The sequence below is a fragment of the Thunnus maccoyii genome, chromosome 3 (assembly GCF_910596095.1).
Source record: "Thunnus maccoyii chromosome 3, fThuMac1.1, whole genome shotgun sequence".
NCBI classification, from domain to species: domain Eukaryota; kingdom Metazoa; phylum Chordata; class Actinopteri; order Scombriformes; family Scombridae; genus Thunnus; species Thunnus maccoyii.
Genome location: NC_056535.1, coordinates 9073128 through 9097845, shown reverse-complemented (window position 1 = coordinate 9097845; position 24718 = coordinate 9073128). Strand labels below are relative to the sequence as shown.

Genomic DNA, 24718 nt, shown 5'->3' with positions numbered 1-24718 from the left:
CTTGCCATCTGTCATAGGCCTAATAAATGAGGAAATTTAAAATAGAAGCTGTGTAATACATATAAACTGAGGAGACAACTAATCACTGTAAGGTTAGGTCCAGAAAGCAAACACTTTCTGACACTGTGAAAGTGTTTCCTCCTCTCCCTCCTCCTCCGCTCTCTCTTTCTCTCTCACACACATGCATACACAAAGTGCAAATCCCGCTGGCAGGATTGAGTGTCCCTCTGAAGCATTTGTCTATTGATATCTGTCTGGAGCCTGCCTGCTTGTCTCCCCCTTCTCTCTCTCTGCAGACACACACAGTTCATGACCTGTTATGCAACTTGTTTCTTCGAGCGTTATAGTAGACATAACAAAATGATTTTTTACTTTTCCGTAATAAAGATATGATAACCTGACTGCGATCACCTCAATCTACCACTGCGCAGAGCAGAAGGAGGGACTTTATTTGCTAATGTCCCTCATGCACACTATAACAATCAGGGGCGTAGGTTTTTATCTTTAGCTTTGATATTTTTGATCTGATTTTAAACAGATATATATTGTACATTTAATTTTATTAAGAGAGCAAAATTAATATTTAAACTAGATACATGATAGATTTCCATGATAAATGTTATAAGAAAGTTAAAACCAAACCTACGCCCTCGGCCAACAGTGATAACATTGTTTGATAAAATGACTCAGTGAGTGATGATCACATATTAGCTAACAACACCTTAACAGCAAAAAAAAAAAAATATGCTCCTGATAACAATACCATAATGGAAATTCCTACAGTTAGGATACATCTTTACATGGACATACAGAAGTGTGAGAACTAACTAAGAATTAAAAGTAAAATCACTTTCTGTGAAGAATGGTTCCTCCTTTTACAGTGTTAAAATATGAATGTGTCTGTAAGGAGAATTTTAATAATGTGGCTGGTCCAGGTGGAGCTGAGTCTGACTACTTCATGGCAATGCATAGCAAATGAAAGTCCCTTTGAAATGTACAGTAGGTGTGGATTAAGTCTGACAAACTGGAAATACTTACGTACACGTATCGTAAAAACGTGGTATTTTCCACCTAACTGTTCTGCCTTACTACATTTATTTATCTGAGGGCAGCACAGACCCTAGTCTCTTGTAAAAAATATGAACTCTTATCATTTTATTTATGTTGTGTGCTCTGTGTTATTAATACGTTAGCACTTTGAGTTTCACTATGAATGGAAAGTGCGGTATACATTAAATCTATTATTATTATTATTATTATTATCATTATTATTATTACTACTACTACTACTGCTGCTACTAGTCACATCAGCACCGTGGTGTCTGCTATGAAAACCGTCTTTGTTGCCATGGCACCCAAACAACTACTTCCGGAGTAGTGGGCCAATCAGAGTCAGTTGCCACAACCGGAAAATGCACACTTGAAAACGAAGTGGGCTCCGTAAAGCAAGGGTGGTCGAAGAGGTAATTTTACATTTCTCGCTCAGTTCTCAGCCTAATGTAGAAGTTAAACTTGAGTTGCAATGTAACGCCAACAGCTCACGGACGTATAAAGTATGTTCCGTTGCTAAAAGAGAAGCGTCTAGTTTTGGCTAATTTACCCCATTTACTCTGCGTAACCAAGGTTACCGCTAGCCAGCCAGCAGGTGTTAGCGTTAGATAATTTGAGCAAACTTTTAGTTATTTAACGTTGCTTTGTGTGACGTTAACAGTTAACGCTTAAAACTGCAGTTTCTAGCTAAAACCATCTGAGTAATGTTATCAGCCGCGTGTGAGTGATGGACACAGGTATGAAAGAAGGCCAAAGAACACAAATAAACACTACCAAGACAGTAAAGTGTGGCTATGGATAGCTAAAATACTTAACTAGCTGTTTAAGGTAAGTTAGGGAAACACAGTGGTAATGGGGAAAGACTGAGGTCATAGTTACAGTTAATGTGATTACGTCACGCTTCTGCCAGTGTTTGAGTGTGTGCTATGTTTGGCTGTTGTATTAATAAGTATCTTTGGCTGTGTCTTTAAAGGTACTGATATTTTTAGCATTGTTGGACCTATAAGAGATTTTATTCTGTTTGTTCTTTAAAATGCCAGAAAACAGTTAAATGTGTCCATGACCATTTCCCAGAGTAACAAACTGACTTCTTAAAATATCATGTTTTATCTAACCAGCAGTCCAAAACCCCAAGATATTCAATTTACAGTGACATAAAACGGAGAAAAGTGGCAAATCCTCACACTGGATAAGCTGCTTTCAGAAAATGTTTTGAATATTTTCTTACAAAATCAATTAAACAATTGATCAAATAGTTGCTAATTAATTTTCTTTTGATCAACTAATTGCACATTTGCCTGTTCTTACACAAAGCATTCAATTTGGTATCTACTGTTCCCAAATGGGTTTCAAATGGTGAACTACATGTGGTTAGATTCATTAGATTTTTTTCTGAGGTTGATTTGGCATCCTGCAGATTTAATTAAAATTCACTCCAACTAGTGAACAGTGCTCTTTTTCACACAAGTCCAATAGAAACCTACGGGATCTCCTCCAATGTTTAGGACTCTTCTTTAGCCCTTATATAACACATGATATGGTGAGGATTCCCCCACATGTGAGGGGCCTTGACTGGCTTGGCTGGCCTCCACCATGCTGTTATAGTATTCAGAGTCAATGGAAACTGAAGCCAGGTGGTTGCGTGGATGATGACAAGCTGTCCTCTCGCTGAAGATAAATTTTAGCTCCACATATTTCACAGGCACCTCTCATTTTCTGACGCACGATCTCCCACAGTGCCTGTGTGCATGCTCACACTAGCATGTTTAGTCATACATAGCATTAATATAATACTCCTATTAGTAATACACACTTTGCATAATAAACAATGATATGTAATAAGTTGGTTTGGAAACTCACTGTGTGTAACAGCAGTAGCACGACAATATGTAGATGTATTGCCAGGAAAAACAGCTTTGGTGCACTTTCAAAGAAAAAGGAAATTAAAAGGGTCATTAACCTTTTTTTTAGATCAAAACATTACGAAATCCTCTGTTTTAATTTGCCCTTTATAATAAATTAACTTGATATGTTTTAAATGAATACATTAGGTTTAACACTGCTGTGTCACAGATTGTGACAAAAAGTAGGATTTGTCCATCTACTCTATTGCTTATGTGTGCACAGGGAGCACCGCACTGTAAAATGCCTTTGTAAAACCAACATCATAATGGGTGAGGGATGAAACTGAGAAGGAAACACTAGGGAGGACTTATTACAAAGTTATTTGATAACCAACCTGTTGTAGCTCTTTCCAAGTGGCATAAGGCCTAAATAAGGTCATATGCAGAGGTGAGGAGTAACAGGTTAAACAGACTGTTTTTCCTTGAATGTGATGATGTACATGATGATTTGTTATATCTGGGCAAGATCTCTCCTGACCTGTGGATTTCTATGGTGTCCTGCTGTGGTAGTGACAGACTCTGGGGGGAGAGGGAGACTACTGATAACTTGTCTGTTGTCATGATGACAGTTCATACAGGGTAATGGACCAATGATGATGAAGGATGGGTTCAGAATTGTTCTCAGTGGTGGTCCATAATGGGCCAGGCCCCATTACATCTACAGGTTCAGAAAGTCAAACTCATGCTCTGATAACAAAGCACACAGCCAGTACATGCATGCCAGGTCATACACAGGTTGTATTTTTAAATACTTAAAAGGGATGCCATGGACATTTGTGTTTTCTTTACATTATAGATGAATATTAGATGAGATTTTTGAGAAGGAGTAAACATTCACTGTATCTCTCATTGTCAGAGGCAAAACAGCAGTCTCTTTGGTGCCTCTCATCATTGTGTAATCCATAGCTCTTCAGCCACGGCATGGTTAGCTTGTCCCTCTCTGCTCCCTTTAGGCATGCAGCTTCTTGCAGTCAATCATTCAGCCCCTGTTAATCTCCTGGTCCCCTGATCTGAGAGCTCTTGTTACACATACTCATACACACTGCCATTTTTGTTGGCACTGTGCTAACTTGGATTTAGAGGCAAGCTCGGAAACCAACCAGGTGCTTTTAACAAAATGGACCTGTTTTTAATGTATATGTATCTGAGCTGATTTATGTTTTTATAGCATTTCTCAGTGTTCCAGTTTATGGGTTTCTACACATTAAGTTGTCATAGAGACATGGTCTTTACCTTTACCTTGAATTTAAGGCATACAAGCATTGGCTTAGTGACAGAAATACTCTTTGATGATGGGAATCATAAAGTAGTATGAATGTAGATCCCTTAATGCTTCTCCATATCTCTTTGCCTTAAGGGAGGGGCTGGTATATTAAAGTTCGGTTTCCTCTGAGATCAAAACATAGGGACAAATAGACACTTGAGACTGAATGTGGAAGAGATGAACCATATCAGGGTTGTGTCGGGAGAGAACGTAACACTGTGTCTGCGCCTCATTTGAGGCCCAAGTATCAAAGTGTGGCCTAGGCCTGGAGCCAGCAGCGCCTCTTTGACCTTTCTGAATAATTCAGGTACTTACCCCGATCCAATGGGGGGACTGTCATGGCTATCATTCACCTTCATGGCTGGGACTTACCAGTTAGTCATCATCTCTTAGTCATGGAAAGTGACAAGTTTTAATCCTGAGACTGCATATGATAATCTCCTCATTGGCTTAATTTTTCTGCTTAGTAGTTGCGAGTCAAGTTTCAAAGTAGAAGCATGGTTCCGTAAGTTCAACAATGGGGTGGATTGTTGGCCTATGTGATGGAAACCAGTTGGACAGAGAGGGAGAGCATGGTATTTGTCATTGAACATGGTATTGAGAAGGCACTGAGCATGAATCCGTTCCACTCGACGCGTAGCCGACCTGCTCTGAGTGGCTGTGTGCACAATCCTAAGCCTCTGCCAGCTCCATTCCTCCCTCCACCTCAGTCCATCTAGCTCACAACCTGCCATCCAGGCAGAGTCTCATTAAGTGCCATTTTGTTGGGGGATTACTGAGTTTATATTTAACCTCTGTTCTCACAATCACCGGACTGTCTAAGCAGTTGCTGGCACTACCATCTCATTTAGAATCCATATCTGTGTCTGTCTGGCGTCTGACTCCCTTCAGTGTCTCTCCATCTCTCTGTCTCACATCACTCTGTTCCAAGGGCTTCTCTCCCTCTAGATAATTCAATCTGTGCCCTTTGTCCACTCCAGTTACTCTTTTATCTATTTTTGCCAATGCAGGACCTAGTTTCTCCCTGTGGAGTCTTCAGCTGCATTTCACGTGCAGAACTTGAGCAGTGCCTCGTTGCTCTTGTCATTGTTCTGTATCTGATTAGTCAGACATCACTTTTTTCTGAAATTTGTTTGCCTGATTGCACACACATGCACCTCTCATGCCTTGTCTGACACTGTTTATGTACAGTATATGTGTGTGTGTGTGTGTGTGTGTGTGTGTGCGCGCTATGTTTGAGGAACATACTGTTCCCATTCTACTGGGCATGAGAGAGTTAGGCAGAGTGAATTCTAATTTGTCACCGGTTTGTCGAGAGAGCATTTGTGGGCTTTGGCCTCTGAAGAAATGCACTTTGGCAACTCCTTCATGGTGAAAACACTGTCAAGGTAGAAGAGGTCAGTGGCATGGAAACAGTTTCTATTTTTGGGGATTGGTTTTGTTTGTGCCTGTGTGTGTGTGTGTGTGTTTAACCCAGTTGACCTTTTGTTTAGCAACATATGCACAGTCATGACTTTAAAAGTGGTGTTCATGTGTTTTTATGTGTTTTGCAGGTGGAAAGAGCCTAGCAGGGGTTGTCCTTTGAGCATACCAAGCCAGACAAAAGGTGTTTTCACTACAGGTAGGCAAGAACTTCCCTGGAGTCTTGCTTGTCCACTTCTTATCTTCTTTGATACTTGTCCACCCACTGGTCTACTTGTTTTTTACTCTCTGCAACCCGTCTTCCCCATTCCCTCCCTTTGGGTTTATTCTCTTCCTCCCTATCGGTCCCTGACTCTGTCTCAGATGTAGTGTTACTAGGACAGGTCATGGTAGTGTTATGTAAGTGTTTGGACTGGGAGGTACAGACAGTCTGGATCAGATATATCGTGTCCTTCTATGCATAGCTGTGGATGCAAATGTCCTCACCAGGGGGGTGAAAATGAGCCAGCCCTCTACGGTCCAACATATTGTAACTAAAACACCAGCGGGGAATGTCCATTTGGATGCCCTGTTGTTGCCTTGGCTCTGAGTACAGATAAGTGGGAGCTGGGCATTGTAGATGGAGTTCAGCACAAAGTTGGTATGCCCTGTTTAAAGACTGATATAAATGCCTCACAAGGCAGTCATCAGAGAGATAGGCTCTGCGTCTAATTTAGAAATTACAGCTATGTGACCTTCTGTTAGACTTCCACCAGCATGTCCATGTCTCATAACATACATTTTGCATCATAGCTGAGCTGATGTGACAGAGGTAATGCTGTAGGCTCTTCAGGTCTTAAGCCACTTCATGTATGTACACCTTGCGCAATTCAGGAATTATTTTTATTTGTTGAACTATCAGGGGGAAATATAAGCCTAAAGTAGCCCAAATAAAAGTGTGTTGTGTTTGAGGCTATAGATCGAAGAAGCTGGAGAGGACTAGAGAATGATTGTTTGAATAATGTTTAATTATTGTAAGGTTTTACTAAAGACTGCAACCTTGTTATTTTCTCACGTTCAGATTTAGGTGTCAAACCTCCCACATTTGAGCACACTCCAGTTCAACCCAAGCAGCAAGCTCTGGGTATGAAAAATTGAAGCCAATGCGGAAGTGCCTTAAACCTGAGTTCTTTCTAATGGCCAGCAGGGGGCGACTCCACTGGCTCCAAAAAGAAGTCTGATTGTGTAGAAGTCTATGAGAAAATGACCCTACTTATCATTAGATTTATTACCTCAGTAAACATTTTCCTGATTTGCTTATGGTCTCAAAAACTAGTTTCAAGTCTTCTTCAATACAGCATGATGTTAATTTTGTAAATTGTGGACGATAAAGCAGGGTATGCTTTAGGGTGTGGCTACCTTGTGATTGACAAGTTGCTACCACAGTGACAATGTTGGTTACGTATCGTTAGAATAGTAGTATAGACATAGCTGTCGCTATTTCACTGTGTTTTCAGTTCATGAAAGTTAATTGTAACATTTTGGTCGCCTAAAAAGTCTTGTTCAGTGTTCACTTGTACTAAAAGACCCTCTAAGGAGTCAGCTTCTTAGAGGGTCAAGTACATTTTGTTTTAAGCCTGGTTTTCACTAGCCAAAATTAGCATTACCATTAGCATTGTCACAGTTAACCATAGACCATAAATGCAACGTGCTAACCAAGCTAGCAGCTAGCGTTAGGGTCAGCTCCACCCTCTCTTCAAATGGCTCCAAAAAACCAAGATGGCGACAGTCAAAATGCCAAAGTTGAGGCTTGAAAACGGGAGTCTACAAACCAATAGAGACAGAGTGCAATTTGTCATACTCTGAAAACCATGCCCACCAGAGGGGAAAACAATCAGTGCCATAATATGCAACCAAAAGCTGAAATGCTATCAAAATGTGTGTATCTTGCTATAAATGTTAGATTTCAACATGTCAGTGGATTATTTTGGCACCCTACGTCTACCAGAGAGAAAAAAGTAGTTTGTAGCATATGCTGAAACTTGTAACATTAAGATGCAATACATGAATGCAAGGGCTGACATCACATCTACAGTAGGGACAGCACAACTGTACAACTGTGATTTAAACGTCTATTACAAAGACCACATACCTTTCAATTGAACAGCTCTTCTGTTTTTACTTTTATGTGTTTCCTCTGTGACTAGCAACATGTGCAGGTATATGTGTCATTTTTACAGAGGTTTTTGAGCTGCAGGCACCCTGCAGTAACAGTTCGGGTCTGCCTCTTCCACTGCATGGAACACAGCCCTGTGTCTCCTTAAAAGCTCAGTTTTTCAATTTGGCAGCTTATAAAGACTTAGTTCTGGGTTCTTTATTCTGTTCGTAGTGCATCCCAACACACAGCAGCTTTTAGGCATTTTTTTGTTGTTTGCTTATAGATTGAAATGACAAGGAGGCACCTTTATGCAATATGAAGTCAATGGAGAGCAATTAATTGTTTTCCCCTCTGGGCTGGGTGGGTCTTAATCGTGCTCTGTGTCTATGGGTGACGTCACGGTGGCCACGTCCATTATTTTTTTACAGTCTATGGTTCAACCACATAATGTGAAAATGCATGTACATATTTTGGCTGAGGTTACAACCTATATGCAAAAAGGCATGTAGGTTTCTTCATTTGCCTCACGATTGACTAATATGGGGCCACAGAAATGCTACGCATGTACCTTCTTGTGCTATCCATGACGGCAGTGTGCCTTAAGAAAACAGAGGCACTTTAGATCTTCAATAGGAAAATTTTAGTCTCTACAATCCCTAGTAGAAAAAATAAGCAACCTGGACTCTGAAAGTGGTTCCAGCCACACCAGTTTTGTTCAGCCAGACCTAGATAGAAGACCTGCAAATTTCAGCTTGTTTGCATCTCCAAGGCACTTATTATTTGTCTTTGTTGCTTTTTGCAAATTCCTATTGGATTAGAGTGAAAAACAGGGGAGTGGACAGTGTGTATATGTTCTGCTTGCAGGTGTGTACTCTTCTTTTCCCTCACGGCAGTGTTAAGCAGAAGAGGCTACAGTACTTTTCCACTGCACATCGTTTAGCTGTCCTTTCTTTCCTCTCTCTGCGGGCCTCAGGTGTTCTTCACTCAATCCATTGGAACAAGGCCAAGCTTTCGCATCAGCACCCACTCAGAAACCATCATCAGCCCCAGGACCCCAAACCCCAGGAGTCTTCGCGCCCTCTCCACCACCCTGCTTATCTATCACTTGCACTGCTCACTATCCAGGTACAGAACTCTATCTCAGGGGAAAAAGAGACGGAGTGACGGAAGGAGAGTTGAGAAGGTGTCTAAATTTTAACAGAACTAGGTGATGAGAGGTTAATGGGAGGCTATTGCAGTGGATTGCAGGTGATGGATGGAAAAAGCACAGTTTGAGACCAAAGACTGTCCAGAAAAGGAAGTTCCAAAAGTACAGAGGTTCTTTAAATGTCAGCTTAACTGGACTGAACGTTGTCTAAATTATGTCAAATTGCTGGGTAGACCGCCAGTTTGAGGGGATGAAGTGCTCATTATGGCGGATAAATGCTGCTATTTGGGGGAAGACTGAGGACTGGATGTTCACTTGACAAAGGGATAGAAATGAGGGCTGCATTAGTGCAGCAAAGGGTGTAGATTTTGTCTGAAGGGGGGGGGGTCTTCAGAGGGGGATATGGATGGGCTCTTCTGTAATCCTCTGACATGTGCGCTCTTCCTCACGTGCACACACAAGCACTGCAGTGCAGAGCAGTCTATGGCACACAAACATGCTGCACTGCTGCCAATGCAGCCCACACCGCTTTGTATCAACAGCCAACGTCCCTACCCACACAGTCTGTAAACACACCATGCATTTCATCACAGGCCTCACTACAAGTCTCCCTACTGTTTTCTCACCTGTACTACACTGGAGCTTTGTGCCTCATCCCAGTTACCCTCTCTTGTCATACTGGTGTTGAAATACCACATAAAACACCCACCATAAGGCTCACTAATAATGGTGCTTCTCCCTACATTTTGATAGGTGCTGTGGGTGGCCACAGGGTTGCTTTTTGACCTACTTACAATTTCAGTGCTCACTATGCCATATTTGGTTTCCATTAAAATTATATGGAATAATATCATAAAGCTCTATACATGCTTTGGACAAGGATAAATCATCTATTTTTAGTGTTTTACTGATTTGTGTTACAAGTGTATACATTATTGCACATTACTTTTAGCAAGAATATTTGACAGAAGGAGTTAAAATATCACTAGGAAAAGAAAGTAACCTGATATGCAATTGAATTTTGGTAAATTTGCCAGATAAAGTAGGTCAGGAAGGGATAAACAAATAAATCTAAACATACATCTAATACCTACAAGCATTTGGCTGGTAACTGATTGCTTTTTCCCATCCTGGTCATAGGTCTGTTTTATGTTCCTTGTGCTGAGATGCTGAGTTCAGGCTGCACTGCAAGCAAAGAGGACTGCAGAGGCAAACCATCCAGCGCACAGTATCTTAGTAGCACACAAGACTCTGTTTGATAGCCCCAAGCTCCTCTCATTTCTGTTACATTACATAGACTTACTAACTTTCAGGAGGGTGTCCACGTGTGTGACAGTGTGCGTGTGCCTGCTTGTATTTGTGTGTGTGCACGTGTGAGCGTGTATGTGCATGTAAAGAATACAGTATGTGCACTTACAAGAGGTCAGTCTGCACCAAGCCTCTAAGTTTCTGGAACTGTACTCCGTCTTAGAGCCTTATATTACCGTGTTATGTTTTTGCACGTGTGTGGGCTTTTTCCAAGGATTAATATTCATCTGGCCAGCAGTCAGCGGGAGACGGTTTGCCTTCTGCAGGCTGAGCTGATTTACAGTATTGGGTGTCCTGGATGAAGCAGTTACTTGTCTTCTAACTGCAATGATCACATTTCTTTTAATATGATGATATCAGTTTCAAGCCATGGCTTCATATTTCCTCAAGTCCCTCCAATATTGGCTCAGCTCATTCTCCCACTACACAATCCCTTTCTTCCTTGCTCCTTCATCTTTTCCTGTATTGTCTCAATCTCACCTCATCAAGTTTCCTCTCATATTTCCTTTTGTCTTCATATTTTTTATTATATGAAATGCCTGGCTCTTTTGTGAGTATGGCTCTATTTCATCTTTGTAATGACATAAACAGAGACACACAGGATATGACAGTGAGCTGTCACCATTGCAGTGGCCTTTCCTTTTTGGGTAATAGCTGCATCCAAATTCTCTTTGGCTATGCACAACAATGTGAATGTCTGGAAAGAGCTGGTGGTCTGGAGAGTTACACTGTAGGCATGCCATTGTGTTTATGTCAGTGCCTAGCTTTTAATAGTATGCGATAAGGTGTATGAGTGCTGTTATTTATGGCAAGCGAGGTGAGTGTGTTTATATTTGGTGTGAGAGATGTGCGGCCCTCAAACCAGTCACCTCACGTGGGGTAGTGGATGGTGGGACTTGACACATTTTTGAGGTGAGGAAATGTCAAGGATGTATATATTGTATTGACACATATATACATACACACACACACACACTCGGTGACTCAGTATCATGAGAACCTCTGATATGTGAGCCTCTGGTGTCAAATTGAAAAGAAAGAGGCGCCTGCTTTGATTATTATGTCTCATTGACATTGCTGAAGTTCTCCTCCACACAACATCCTTAATGTGCTCAACCTTTCTTCAAGAGCATTTCCTTCTTATCTGCAAGGAGGCCACGCTCAGTCTAAACTTTCTGTGCTATTAGCAGATTTTCAGCATCACATCTATATATTTGTTACACAGCCAATGCAGTATTAGCCCTGTATCTCTTTTGGTTGTATATAAATATTTGAAACAAGTTATAACTCACCATATGCATCAAATGGCAATTCTTTAAAACTCTTGTATGTTTAAAAATGTTTTTGTATTTTAAAAATACAGGTAACATTCAAAATGAACATTCACAGTCAATATCTGCAAATATCAGACCAGTGAACATGCACTTTATTATTTAGAGAGAGATTCAGAGATTCACATTTTTTTTCTAACTGTTTGCACATTTAAATGGTGTTTAATATTGAGCGATCAGAGCAGTTGTTGTGCCGCTTGTGTATTCCTCTGACATTTAAAATGCAAAGGACTGCTAGATACTGTGTGAGATGGCAACTCAGGCCAGATTTCGATGCAAGAGTGTCTGTAGAGATTAATTACTACAGGGAGGTAATGCCACAGATACTGCACTCAGAAAACAAACAGGTATGCCCCTGGCCCCCTGCCCTTGAAACTGCAGCATCTGCTCGTATGTTGCTGTGTTGTGTTTCTTCTGGCAAGCCTTCAAGTGTTCCTGGTGCTACAGTCCTGCATGTGAAGCCATGGATGGGGTGTTGAGTGCCATTGACATACAACTATGTCAAGAGCCCTATCTATAAGATTAACAGAAAATGGGCTTCAGCCCCAATACAGCAGAGTAAGGAGCCTGACTTGGTGCGTGTGATACTGATATGTCAACAGGTATCACTTGCTAACAGAGTGTAACCCAACTCACAGGCCAAATGTGAGACTATAATGGATATCTGGGGTTGACCTAACCTTTACCTGCCCACAGCCTGGCTTGGTCCAGGCTAGTCTAACATTAAGAAAACTGTACAACTATATCAAAGTCTCACTTAATGGACTGTATCTTATCGTGGGCTTGTGTTTAATGAGACACTGGCATTATATCATAATGTGTCTACTCTTGTAACATCTCTTGTTTCCTTTTTTCTGTTCATGGAAAAGGACTCCGAATCTCACTGGCTGCGCAGAAGTCTGCCAGATTTTGTGATGAGAATAACTTGTTTTCCTCAGAGTAGAATCACAGATTTGTTTTTGAGCGAGGTCTGGGAGGCCAAAGGTTTTCTCCAAACAAGCCAGAAGGCTGTCGGGGGAGAGAAGAGACTTCTCTGCTGTCCTGTCTGTGTGGCTTCCCTAGAAACTGAACCAAAGAGTGGGGGTGAGCCAATGCCCTATGACCTTCCTCAGCTGCAGAGGAGGAACATGGAAACAGGCCAGTCCAGGCCTGTATGAGGAGGATGCCAGAACCAAAACAACTTAAGGAGCATGGGTTTAATGTCACTGTACAATTCTTACTTCAATAGGCGAAATCTTGAAGGATTCTATAATAGCAATGGCGATGTGTCTCACATCACCATCAGTTAATGAAGGGCCTTTCCCAAAATGTAGCACTGAAGCCACATTGTGTACGAGGCATTCAATAGGGCAAGAACCCGTTAACAGTTCTCTGCCAGACGAGAGCTGCTGGACTGCATTGTGTCAGTGGACCGCAGCCAGCTGTCTAATGATTCTGAGAGGTGTGGACAGTTCAAGTGTGTGTGGCAAAGCCTAAGTCCAGGAAGTGTGTGACATCCACATCCTTATTTCCTGTCCAGCGTCGCTGAGCTTTGCAGCTTTATTAGTACTCTCCTAGTTCAATGACTCACCATCCAGTCACAGACTTTGGCAGTACTAGTGGATTATCGGATACTAGGAAGATTTCCTTATACAGCCTTAGAGAAGCACTGTCAACCCTGTGTTGTTTTTAAAGTCAAAAAAGACCAATGTGTTTTAAATACAGACAGGGTTTTTAGGGGCGCTCTACCAATTTATATATAATTAGAAGAGTGTCCCTTGCTCTTGGCATTGTTGCGAGGCTAAATAATTGGCTAATTAATGTGATGTAGCTTACCATTGGCAGGGGAATGGTGCCCTCCAGAACCAGTTCTATCTGTCCTCCTTTCCTCTGATACTCACAGCTTTAATCCTGCCCTTCTCCCAATCTTGTGCTTGCTCCAGTTAGATTTCTTCCAGTTCCATACCTATCACCCTGACCCACCCTCTCTTTCATCACTGTAAAGCCCAAAGGGGCTTGACAATCTGTACAGCAATACAACATCCTCTATCCTTAGAATAGCTCACCACAGTTACTCGCCATACTTGCAAATGATTTATTGAGGACATCGGGATAATTTTGGTACTGCGCTTCTCATTTAAGAGTTAATTAGGTTGATAAGCAGGCCAAAATCTTTGTGTATTCCTTTCATCATAATTTTGCTTTGCCTCTTTATCACGGCACCCATATCTGCTTCATTTTCTGTCTCATCTGCCTTTGTCATATTTAGCATCTTTAACCTCCCTGTTCAGGAAGAGAGTAGAGATGTCAGACAGGAAACAGCTCCAGGATGGGTGTGAGTGTAGAATGACCTCATTACTGATAACCCTCCACTCATTGCTCACACGTACACACATGCATGTACATAGTTATCATACACAGTCTTGCCCCTCTGTCAGAATTCATAGTTTTATCTTGTATGGTATCGAAATACAGGCAAGCATCACTCGTATCATCACCATACAGTCCTAAGCATAGACTTACTGTGACAACCTCTATGTCTGCCCAATTGGCCTGCGGTGGCAGCCACTGAATTGTTTCCCCTGTGTATGATCCCTGTGTTTATTTGTCTCTTGGAACAGACTTTGTGTATTAATAGTTATGCTGCAGCCTGAGTTGCCAACAACATGTTGGCATATTTTTAGTGGAGACTTAGTGTGTTTGGTGACCCCTGATGGTTTGGTTTATCTGGTATGATATGAGGTGATCAGTCTAGAAAATGATCCCACAATTCACCACATAGGTAAAATCAGCCTTTTACCACTGCTTCACACCAGGTGCCAGGGTAACAGAGGTAGAGCGTGTGTGTTTGTGTGTGATTGTGTTTACTCGTTTGTGTCTTAGTAAGGAATTGTTGTGTATGCACTGTTGCTCTGTTTCCGCCCGTGTGCGTGTGTGATCCTCATGGCTGCTGAGTGTTCTGCTCACATGAATATGAGTCAATGTGTCTACGCACGTTTCCCCTTGGCCAGTGCGTAAATAGGTCCAGGTAAATCCAGACTCATGCCACCTCATTCAGATTATTTGTCTCATCCTAAATCTTTTAAGGCTCTTGGAGGAGATAAGGTCGACAGAACGAAAACACAAACAAGCTGGTTCTGAGAACTGAGGACACGTAGTGTTTATTGGAGGTATTTATAAGATAGTTACTGTTCTGGAGGTAGGAACCATGCAATACATCTGTCCATATATATATGAATAAATACCTTTGTTTGTGTGTGTGTGTGTGTGTGTGTGTGTGTGTGTGTGTGTGTGTGTGTGTGCGTGCGTGCGTGCGTGCGTGCGTGCGTGCGTGTGCCCTTTATTACTCTGCCTTTCATGTTCACTTCTAATGCGTCCATATCTTCATCATCTGTTTAATATCTAAATTTACTCAGCACCTCCATATTACCCTCTTCTTCCAATGTCCATGGCCACACAAGTGCAAAAGATTAACATCACCCTCTTTTCCTTCCTGAAACCCCCCTAACCTCCAACCATCCTGCAGCACAGGCGTCCTCTGAATACAGACAGATCTGCCGATCATATTTCTGGGACGCCTGAACGTGCTGTAAAGCCCTGTGGAGTTGCTGCGGCCTTGATTCGATGTAACATCAACCCACTTGATAACTTGAGTGACATACCTGCTCTCACTCTGTCCCCTTTGCTGCACTGTTACTGTTTGTAGATAAAAGCTGACGAGATGAAGTTCACTAAGTGAGCCTTCTGATCTCAGTGAACATGTTAATCACGGTGAGAATGTTGAGACAGTTGTCTGCAAGGCTTTGACTCTGATTAACACTGAAGATGGAGCATGAGGTAACACACAGGGTAAAACATTGTACTGGAGGTGACACAGTGACTTAGGCTTAGGGTTTAGCATGCACAATAACTTCTGGAGGATGGATTCAAGTTCTCCTCTCATCAGTTTTTGTGTCCTCCATGCTGCAATTTTTTCCGTACAAGCCAAAGACATGCCTGTGTGGTGACCTTGACATGTGACTTGATTTTAAATGACCAATTCTAATCAATGAAACAGCTTTGCAAAAGAATGAAACTAGCAAAAACACTGGCAAAAGAAACTGGTAAGAATGAAAGACCCAGTAAAGATGTGTTTAGGGTCACTCTTTAACTAACCTATAGCTGCTGTTTCCTTTATAATTCATATGATTTCCATGGTCACAGCTACAGACAAAGGTCAAATACCAAGAATCGAGATCCTGGTATAAGAATGAACCTCAGCTATGCTTTCAATGAAAAGGTGATGGTTGGTCTGTCTGTTATCCATGTGATGGACTGGTGACATCCACTATGTGTGGATAATTCCCATTGCATAATGGAGTAGGTTCTAGCCCTCAAGTGAGCCTCTGTAGAGTTATATATATATTGCGCATTTTATGGGGATTCAAATTCATTTTAGTAGAGATATTTCTAGAGTCTTAGATCAACTGAATGTTCAAGCATATGGAATGAAAATGATTTGGGTTTCATTTTCCAGCCTAAATATATCCTGCTTGCTGTTGTAGATGATATTCTCACTGACTGACCCTCGATCAGCAGGCTGCAGAAAAGAGCAAACACAAGGCATCTGATATACCTTGTAAGATAGATTCAAATCCGTCCTCTCCCTTTTGTCAAGGTTAAAAAAGCTCAGATGTTGTCAAGAGGCGTTCCTCTAACTGCACGACTCTGGTAAGCTATGTGAAGGTGAGGGGCTGGAATCCAACTTCCTGTTGGCTGCACATCTCAGTGTCTCTGTTTATGACTGGCACACACCTCAGCAGTACTGTGAAAAGCCCCCGCTTACCGCCCCATGCTGTGCACGGCCCATTTCTATCAAGGTCATAGCTTTCACTTACGTCTCACTACATTTCTTTCTGTTGGTCTCAATGTAATTTCCTCTTCACACTTCTAAATCTCTTTTCCAGTTTGGGATTCAATGTTCCATCACGCGCCTTTTAAATTCCCATCCACACATTTAAGGGTTTATTGCTTAAACAGTAAATCACTTAAATGTTTGATTTACATTTTTGATTGCCTATGTTTGTGCCAGATGGTCCAAGTGTTTGGATGTCAGTTAGATTTAACGAGTGCTTGAACTGTTTTAGCTTCAAATACCAAGTATCTTGTTTCCATAAATGTGGATATAAATGACACTGACAGATTTTAGTGAGGGCCTCTTCACAACTGTCTGTCTCTCCGTGATAGCTAATTTTAATATAGCAGGAAATACAGGTGTTGACATTCACATAGCTTTATGTTTATATTGCAAGACAAGCACATGGTCATAAAATAGGGATTTGATCAAGGCTCTCAATGCTGGGGTTACTGCTAGCAGTCATTACCCCCAGTCAATCATGATTTAATAGCCGTCTGACAACAAAAACAGAATGTTATGCCAGTGACAACACTTGTGTTGTGTGCAGCTATATTGGAATACAAATAAGTGATCTCAGAGAGTCAGGGCTGACAGAGGAGAGCTTTCCCAGCTGAGATCTATGTGGTCTATCCAGTAAAGTGTCCACTGATGAAAGATATTGGAGTGGGAGCATGTAGGAAGCGCCCAGAAGTTGCAGGGGCCACCCCACTGAAGCTTTAGTGTTTGTGTGTGGTGTACAGTATATGTGTGTTTAAGTGTAACTGTGGCTATTTTCTACTTGTTTGTCATGGCCTATTTTCCTCTTGTGTTCCAAGAGGCAGGATTAGAGAGATTAGTGCTGGGCTTTCTGACTCTGGTCCCTGCACAACCAGCCAGTGTCCGACTGTAACGTACAGTACATACGCACACACACACACGTGGAGGCATACAAGGATAAACAACACACATGCACAACAACACAGGATGATACAGTATGTTAACGCCCACGAACATGGACGACTATACACTGATCAACATTTCATATGTTATAGTAATAATACACTGTGCGCTCTGTGTTTTCCCACAAACAATCTAAAGGTGGATGCACATGAATGGAGACAGCAGTGAGTCACTGGGTTTATCAGATGTTATTTTGCCTGCTCCGATAATCGGTGTCAAGAAAGACCGGGAGGGTGCGAGATGAGGATTATAGTTTCCACTCTGGCTATAGCACAAGCTCTTAGCAACCCCCTGCCTCACCCCTCCTCACCCCACTCTGTCTTCTTCACACCACATCCTGACCTTTTGTTGCCAGGTACATCTTCTACTCTTTCAGTTTCTATAAATCCTTCAAATTCTTATTAAAGTGGGCTTTACTCTGACTAGTATGAACTTCACTTCATTATGGACTCCCAAAATGTTACTCACTCATGGTATATGTACTCGGCTGGCTAGCTGAGTGCTGCTACAGCTGTAGATTATGGTGTATGTAGAGAAAGTAAATACAAAATTGTAAATATTTGACTTTGCAATCCCCAGCAAAATCAAAAATCAAACAAAACCTGTGTTTTGCAATGTAAAATGTGTGAAAAATATATCCAAGAATGGTACAAAAAAGTGTATCCTAAGTAAAATCAGCATTCGAAGAACCTGCCAAAGCTTGTTTATTTTTCAGGCCAGGATTTCTGTACAGTAACTATTTTATTTATATCTGACTCCTGCTCATGAGTTTTGAGCTTCATGTCAGTCAGCACCTGCATTACTGCTTAGTTTCTGTGTTTCGTTCTTCGCTGTGTTCTGTTGTTCCTTTCCTTATACCTCACTTTATAAAAGGAAATAGTGCTGCTTGTTCTGTCAGGTTGTGAAAACACGGCTGTCACATAGAGAGAAAAACAGCTGAGTTCAGCTTCGTCCTCCCTCCTTGTTTTTATTCTTCTCTCCTCTCTCCCTTCCCCCAGATTCCCCCCTCCCACCACCGTCTTTGTTTGCTTGCTCCTTTCCCTGGAAGGGTTACCACCCAACAACCTGCTTTGAATGCTCCTGATTGGTGGATTACTTGTGATGTGGGCGGGCCGATTGTCAGGCTTGTGAGAGCTTTACCAGTCTCGAGCCAGCTCTCAGCTGTCAGAGAGCTTTCAGTCTGCAGCAGAGGCACAAGCAGGATCTGTCTCTGTTTGCTTTATCCTGCCGCTGCAGCACTAGTCTCAACCTCAACACTTAAAGGACATAAAAGGGCTTTCTGGTTCTGCTCGAGTTACCTGACAAGAAGATAAAAAGGAATTAAACATCCACTAAACCTGAGCTGTTTCTTTTGTTTCTCCTCTATTTCCTCCTTCCTGTCCTTTGTTTTCGACCAGCTGAATCCCCGACTGCACAGACGAAAACGCAGATCACATCACAACAACGGCTTCTGAAGACATCGTGGGAATAATTTGAATAAACCTGCAATCTTAATGCGAGATACCAGGACCAGTCCTCGCCAGGATCTGCAGTGTGCGAGTGAGTGAGTGTGTGTGTGTCCCTGCCAGATAGGGCCCCCACCACATTGTGTGTGCGTGCGTGAGGAGGCTAATGCCCGCGGTAGTGTGGTCAGGGCCAGAGGAGGATGAGTCCGGCTGTGGAGGCTCAGGCCCAGGAGGCCATGGATGCAGAGCAAAAGCAAAAGCAAAAGCAGCAGCAACAGCAGCAGCACCAGCTGCAGCACCAGCAGTGTTACATGGAGAAAGGGGTGATGCTTGAGCCCTTCGTACACCAGGTGGGGGGACATTCCTGTGTCCTGCGTTTCGGGGAGCAGACCATCTGCAAGCCCCTCATCCCCCGCGAACATCAATTCTACAAGAGTCTGCCTGCTGCAATGAGGAAGTTTACCCCCCAGTATAGAGGTAATGAAAACTATCCCTTTCTAATCTCTGCTGTTGTTGTTGTGTTTTGTTGTGTATGCGTCTCTTTTTCTTTATTCTACTGCTCTATGTACACCTTTGTGGAAGTCAGGTGGGAATAGATGTTTTCATACATGCCTTGCGTTTGTGCAGCTTGTTGCAAAATGTGAAGATTGTAGAGATTTTTAGGAAACGGAGCTCCCTGCCCCTGCTCAAGAGTTGTTTCTAGGTGTCTGCCAGTAGCAGCACTACCACATCATTCCACAGGAGGGTACTGCAGCAGAGAGTGGAAGTGGGCCTCTAGCAAACAGGACACCTGTTTGTGGTGTCCTGGCGTGCTACTAACACAGGTAAGTCTGGTGAGAAGGTGGGAGCTTCTGTATCTTCTGTATTCCTGACACACAGCCAGCTTGGTGAAAAGGATACAAAGTGAGACCTCTCCTCGATCATATTTAGAAATCCAATCAGCTGCCGGAGAGAGACCACGAGGTCACCTGAAGAGGCTAACATAGACAGGGCTTCACAAAAACAAACCTGACGGATTCCCCTCCTCTGCACATTCTTTAGGTCTTTGAAAATGAAGCACTGTGAGTGATATTAGCAAACAGAGACTGTTGGACTGGTTTTACATGTCTAGCCACACTGTACATCTATCAAACTTACTTTGACAGGCTCTTGAGTTTTTTTGTCATCATTCATTCAGAGCTTGGGAGAGGTTAAACTCAACGAGCGATGTGTAGCAACAGTGAAGAATAAGAATCTGCCAGGTCCTAAGAAGCCCCCTGCCTCTGTGTCCTTATCATTCTCCATCCCCTTCTACTGCCGCACATCTCCTTCACGGGCCAGTGCAGCTGTTTCCTTTGTGGCCCCAGCGGAGAAGTGAAAGGCAATACAAAGCAGTCACTTTCCTCTGATTGTCCTAAAAGCCCCACTGATGCTTTTAATGTTCACCTCCAAAATACTGAGGTACAAGGAAACTGATTCAGAGTCGACCATGTGATCACAGGATGGTATTACAATCAGTCTTTCTTCTCTTGCTTTGCCAGCCTTGTCTTTGCCAACAGGGCCTTCTTGTTCCATGTCAGCATTTTCACCTCTTTATCTTTATTTTCATTTACTCTTTCAGTCCTCCTCTCCTTCACCTTATCTTGGCTTCTCCTTCAGCCATATTATGGGATGAGATTTAAAGGGGTGTGGCTGTTTATGATACAATTGTGCAAATATAAATCTGCTGTTGGAGTGACTGTAATGTAGCTCTGGAGGCGTCAGGAATCTTCTGGACTTTTGCTGCAATGCTGACTCTTAATTGCTGTGCTTTTTGTCTGGAGCTGAAGCTAGTAGCTTCATTCTTTTTGTGTGTGGTGATGCTTTGGGGTTTCTGTATGATATATATGTTACACAAAAGTTTGTGTGAGATAAAATTGTTGTTAATAAACAGTATTCTGACTTCAGCTTCGTAGCCTTGTGTCTTTTGTGTTTGGGCTGCTTTCTTTCTAGCATCAGACCTGCTTAGGAGAGCATTCTGTGTGTTTGTATATTAGACCAGCTCTTCCTCTTCTTTTGTTTCTTCATTATGTCATTTTCTGTGTTGCTTTGAGAGCTCAGTATCTCTGTCATATCCTCTCTGTCTGTCATAGTCATTACCAGGTATTGTTGGAGGAGATGTCTCAAAGAGATGTGGGTGTAAACTCAGACTACTCTGTAAGTGTAACTTCTGCAAAAAGCAACGAGAAGGGGATAAGAGATGCTTGGCACTTGAGAGCTTGTTTTATCTTATCGGCTTAATTGTGTTTTGTTACCTTATGAGAGACATATTCTCTTCACTTCTCCATGACATAGACGTCTAACATGTCCTTCTGTCTCCCTCTCTGCCCTCGTCTCAGGTGTGGTGTCAGTGAGCTTCGAGGAGGATGAAGAAGGGAACCTTTGCCTCATCGCTTACCCCCTCCACAGTGACCCAGCAGCCGATCTGGAGAACAAGGACCCCTCGGCCGACTGCGAGCCCAAGAGCAAGATGCTCAAGTGGAGCAAAATGATGACATCCTCACTGCTCGTGGAGAGCGAGAACTACAGCAAAGATGGCCGAAGCCGCCACTCCCGCAAAGACAAGGACAAGAGGTGAGATAAAAGTAACCCTCAGGGACCCATTACTCACGATAAAATCGAAGGTGTAGTCAAAGCATCAACAGGCGGAGACAAAGTGAGTCACTTTCACACTGATACCAAGGCTCATGTAAATTGAAAGTGAATAAGTTGAAAGTGGCAGATGATGCACTGAACACTCCAGAACTGTTACACAACCATGATATATTTAAAGCGATCTTTCGTTTTCCATGAATGCTAAAGCTGTAGTCTGGAGACTCACATTATTCGACTGATGATGCACACATTGACTTACACATACAACCCAAGGCAAAATGGACTCTAAATACTGCGAGAGGCTGATCCGTGGCCTTGGCAACCAGAGGGAGTGTCACAGCCTTAGGGTTACATAATGGCAATAGATGCATGTATGTGCGTTTACACAAACGTAAGACTTTACTGAGTCAGCCCTGACCTAAGGAGTGGAAAAACAACTAGGAGGATGACACTGCTTGAGGGTGGAGGATGGAAGGAGGATGAATGGAGGGGTGTTAGTGAGTGAAAGACGCTATTGCATTGGGCTCCTCTTTTTATACATTATAACAGCTGCCATACTTACCAACCAAGCACACGTATGTACACACACACACGCACACACGCACACACGCACAGTAGCAGTGAATGAGTGTGTTTTTTCTTCCTGACTTCTCTGTAAAACTAACGCAGCTCTCTCTATCCCTCTGCCATCCAGTGTGCACATGCTACAGGAGGATGTGGAGCTGGAGTGGCTGCAGCAGGCCGAGGTGCTCTACTACCGACTGGAGCGCAGCCACAGTAACGCTGTCCCACAGCTCAAACACAATCCTTGGAGCCTCAAGTGTCACCAGCAGCACCTGCAGAGGATGAAGGAGAACGCCAAGCACCGTAACCAGTACAGTATCCTTTTACCTGCTGAGAACTTTCCTTTTTTTTTCAGTATCACTGAGACAGGATTCATTGTTCATTGAGAAATGTTAATTAGATGCAACAGAGGCAGCAGGCCAGAGGACACGGCATGTGTCCTGGCCAACCGAGCCACTAGGACACCTTGACGCCTGCATATTTGCACGCAATGGAGATGTGTACATGGCTTAAGGCTGTAACCAAGGCTGGTTATCTAATACAATGTCTAGCTATCAATGTCTTTGTCCTGTGGAGTCATGTTTCTAAAGCACTTCCATTAGTGACTTGATATTACTGTGACTGGCACATACGTGTGTGCTGTGGAAAAGCTTCCATCCTGATTGATCTCTTACCTTGTTTTAAGTTGGAAGCTGATACAAGTGTAGAGAGACATGGCCACAGTTCTTCCAGTTTGTCCTCCTTGACTCAGTTCCCCAGAATTCATCCTGCTAGAGAACCTGACATGGCGGCACACAGTCCCTTGCGTGTTAGACCTGAAGATGGGCACACGGCAGCACGGAGACGATGCATCGGAGGAGAAGAAGGCCATGCAGATCCGCAAGTGCCAGCAGAGCACATCAGCCTCAATAGGAGTCCGCCTCTGTGGCATGCAGGTGGGCCGCGAGCCAACACTGGGCTCTAAATACCATGATTGTTGACTGAAATTACACAAAAATGAACAAGACAATTTGTGACACATAAAGACACACAACATTTATTGTATGAGCCAGCAAAAACCTCAAAACTAAATTTTTGTTCCAGTTCCAATTTTTGTTTAGAAGCATCTTGCATCTTGGAAGTGTGTACGTTTTTTCAACCTGTCCATATTTCTCTGTCCCTTCAGGTGTACCAGTCTGATACGGGCCAGCTGATGTTCATGAATAAATACCACGGCCGCAAGCTGACCCTCCCAGGCTTCAAGGAGGCTTTGTTCCAGTTCTTCCACAGTGGACAGCGCCTGCGACGTGAACTCCTCTCCCCGGTGCTGCGCAGGCTCAGAGACATGCAAGCTGCCCTGGAAGCCTGCGAATCCTACCGCTTCTACTCCAGTTCCCTTCTCATCATCTACGACGGTGCACACCACCGAAAACACACACGCCGACGCACCGAGGACGGCCTCTCTGAGGAAGAAGAGGATGAGGAGGACGAGGACGAGGACGAGGAGGCGGAAGCTGAACCAGAAATGGAGGAGGAGGAGGAAGAAGAGGAGGCGATGGGTGAAGTAGCGGGTGCACTTGGTTTTCCTCACAGCCCCTCCACGTCTAGTGACGGCAGCAACAGTTGCTCCAGCAGCAGCAGCGGTGGCAGCAGCAGTAGCAGCAGCAGTGGCGGCGGCGGTGGCGGGAGCTCAGGTGTCAGCCCGGGTTGCCTGTCTCACTCAGACCCCCGCAGCCCTGTGGTGGATGTGAGGATGATAGACTTTGCCCACACCACCTGCAGACATTACCGGGAAGACAGCGTGGTCCACGAGGGCCAGGACAGTGGGTACATCTTTGGTCTCCAGAACTTGATCACTTTCATCTCCGAGCTGGAGAACCACAGCACAGACTGAAGACTGACATGACACACACACACACATTCAGACACAGAGGCACAATTACACACAAAGAGGAGGACTGGACTACAGAAGAGGGGAGAGATTTCTTCTCTCCTCTTCAAAATTAGACCTTGTTGTAGCTGGCCTGTGATTGGACCCCCTTCCTGTTTCTGCTGTTGGTGCTTCTCAATGTTCCTGTTGTGTGTGTCCGTCATCAGGTTCCAAACAGACCTGCAAGTAACATAGGAGAGCCATCTGTGTAACTGATGCAGTGATTTACCCGTTGTCATCATTCTGTTTTAACCCAATTCACCTTTAGGAAAAAAAAGGGTAGGCAGCAAATAAAAGCAGTTTGAATTCTGAGACAGTAGAAATGTTTTTCTTGTGTCCGATTCCAAAGAAAGTGTCAGCATTTTGCACACATAAACATGCACTTAAACACATTCTCATGAACAAGTGTGTGTTTAAAATGAGACAGGGCTATCTGAGAGGGCAGGAGTTGTATATGTATGAGGACAGAGTCGATGGGAAGAGAAGGTAGTGAGCTCACCCTCGTTCTTCTCTTTTGCCTGTTCATTCTGCCATCCTTCTTTCCCTGTTCATCTTCACTCAAAGAGACTATATTCATATAGGTATCAGACAGATGCTATAGAGTTATTTATTTATTTGACATGTTTCATAAAATAAACTAAAAGTTCAAAAAAGAATGTGAATGGAGATTACTACATTCCATGTTATTAATGTTACAATAATGATATTAATTAATATTGTTATTTAACATGTTTGGATACCTCTATCTTGTATATCTGTGTTGTCCACAGTTTGTTGGGGGAGAAATTAAAGACTTTTGTTTGTGCTAA

At 43.0% G+C, this 24718-nt stretch overlaps 1 protein-coding gene across 9 annotated transcripts; it reads left to right on the top strand.

The window, feature by feature from the left end:
- The first annotated feature begins 1373 nt into the window (after window positions 1-1373).
- On the top strand, window positions 1374-24718 carry LOC121893759 (inositol hexakisphosphate kinase 2-like). 9 transcript variants are annotated; one of them, XM_042405764.1, is made up of 8 exons: window positions 1374-1463; window positions 5772-5839; window positions 8751-8902; window positions 18776-19300; window positions 21181-21415; window positions 22131-22315; window positions 22760-22935; window positions 23166-24718. In XM_042405764.1, exons 4-8 carry the CDS (start codon window positions 19024-19026, stop codon window positions 23871-23873), a joined length of 1581 nt encoding a protein of 526 aa, XP_042261698.1. In that variant the 5' UTR covers window positions 1374-1463; window positions 5772-5839; window positions 8751-8902; window positions 18776-19023; the 3' UTR covers window positions 23874-24718. The 9 variants fall into 9 exon arrangements, with proteins under 9 accessions (XP_042261698.1, XP_042261699.1, XP_042261702.1 ...); XM_042405765.1 differs by having other exon boundaries at window positions 18377-19300; XM_042405766.1 differs by lacking the exon at window positions 1374-1463 and adding an exon at window positions 1509-1878.

What these genes read in the sequence shown, in the direction of transcription:
- LOC121893759 (XM_042405768.1), top strand. Translation starts at nt 19,024, where the DNA reads ATGAGTCCGGCTGTGGAGGCTCAGGCCCAGGAGGCCATGGATGCAGAG. An exon ending in CAAGCACCGTAACCAGTACA is followed by an intron (nt 22,316 to 22,759) that starts GTATCCTTTTAC and finishes TCAGTTCCCCAG; the next exon opens with AATTCATCCTGCTAGAGAAC. An exon ending in TCCGCCTCTGTGGCATGCAG is followed by an intron (nt 22,936 to 23,165) that starts GTGGGCCGCGAG and finishes CTGTCCCTTCAG; the next exon opens with GTGTACCAGTCTGATACGGG.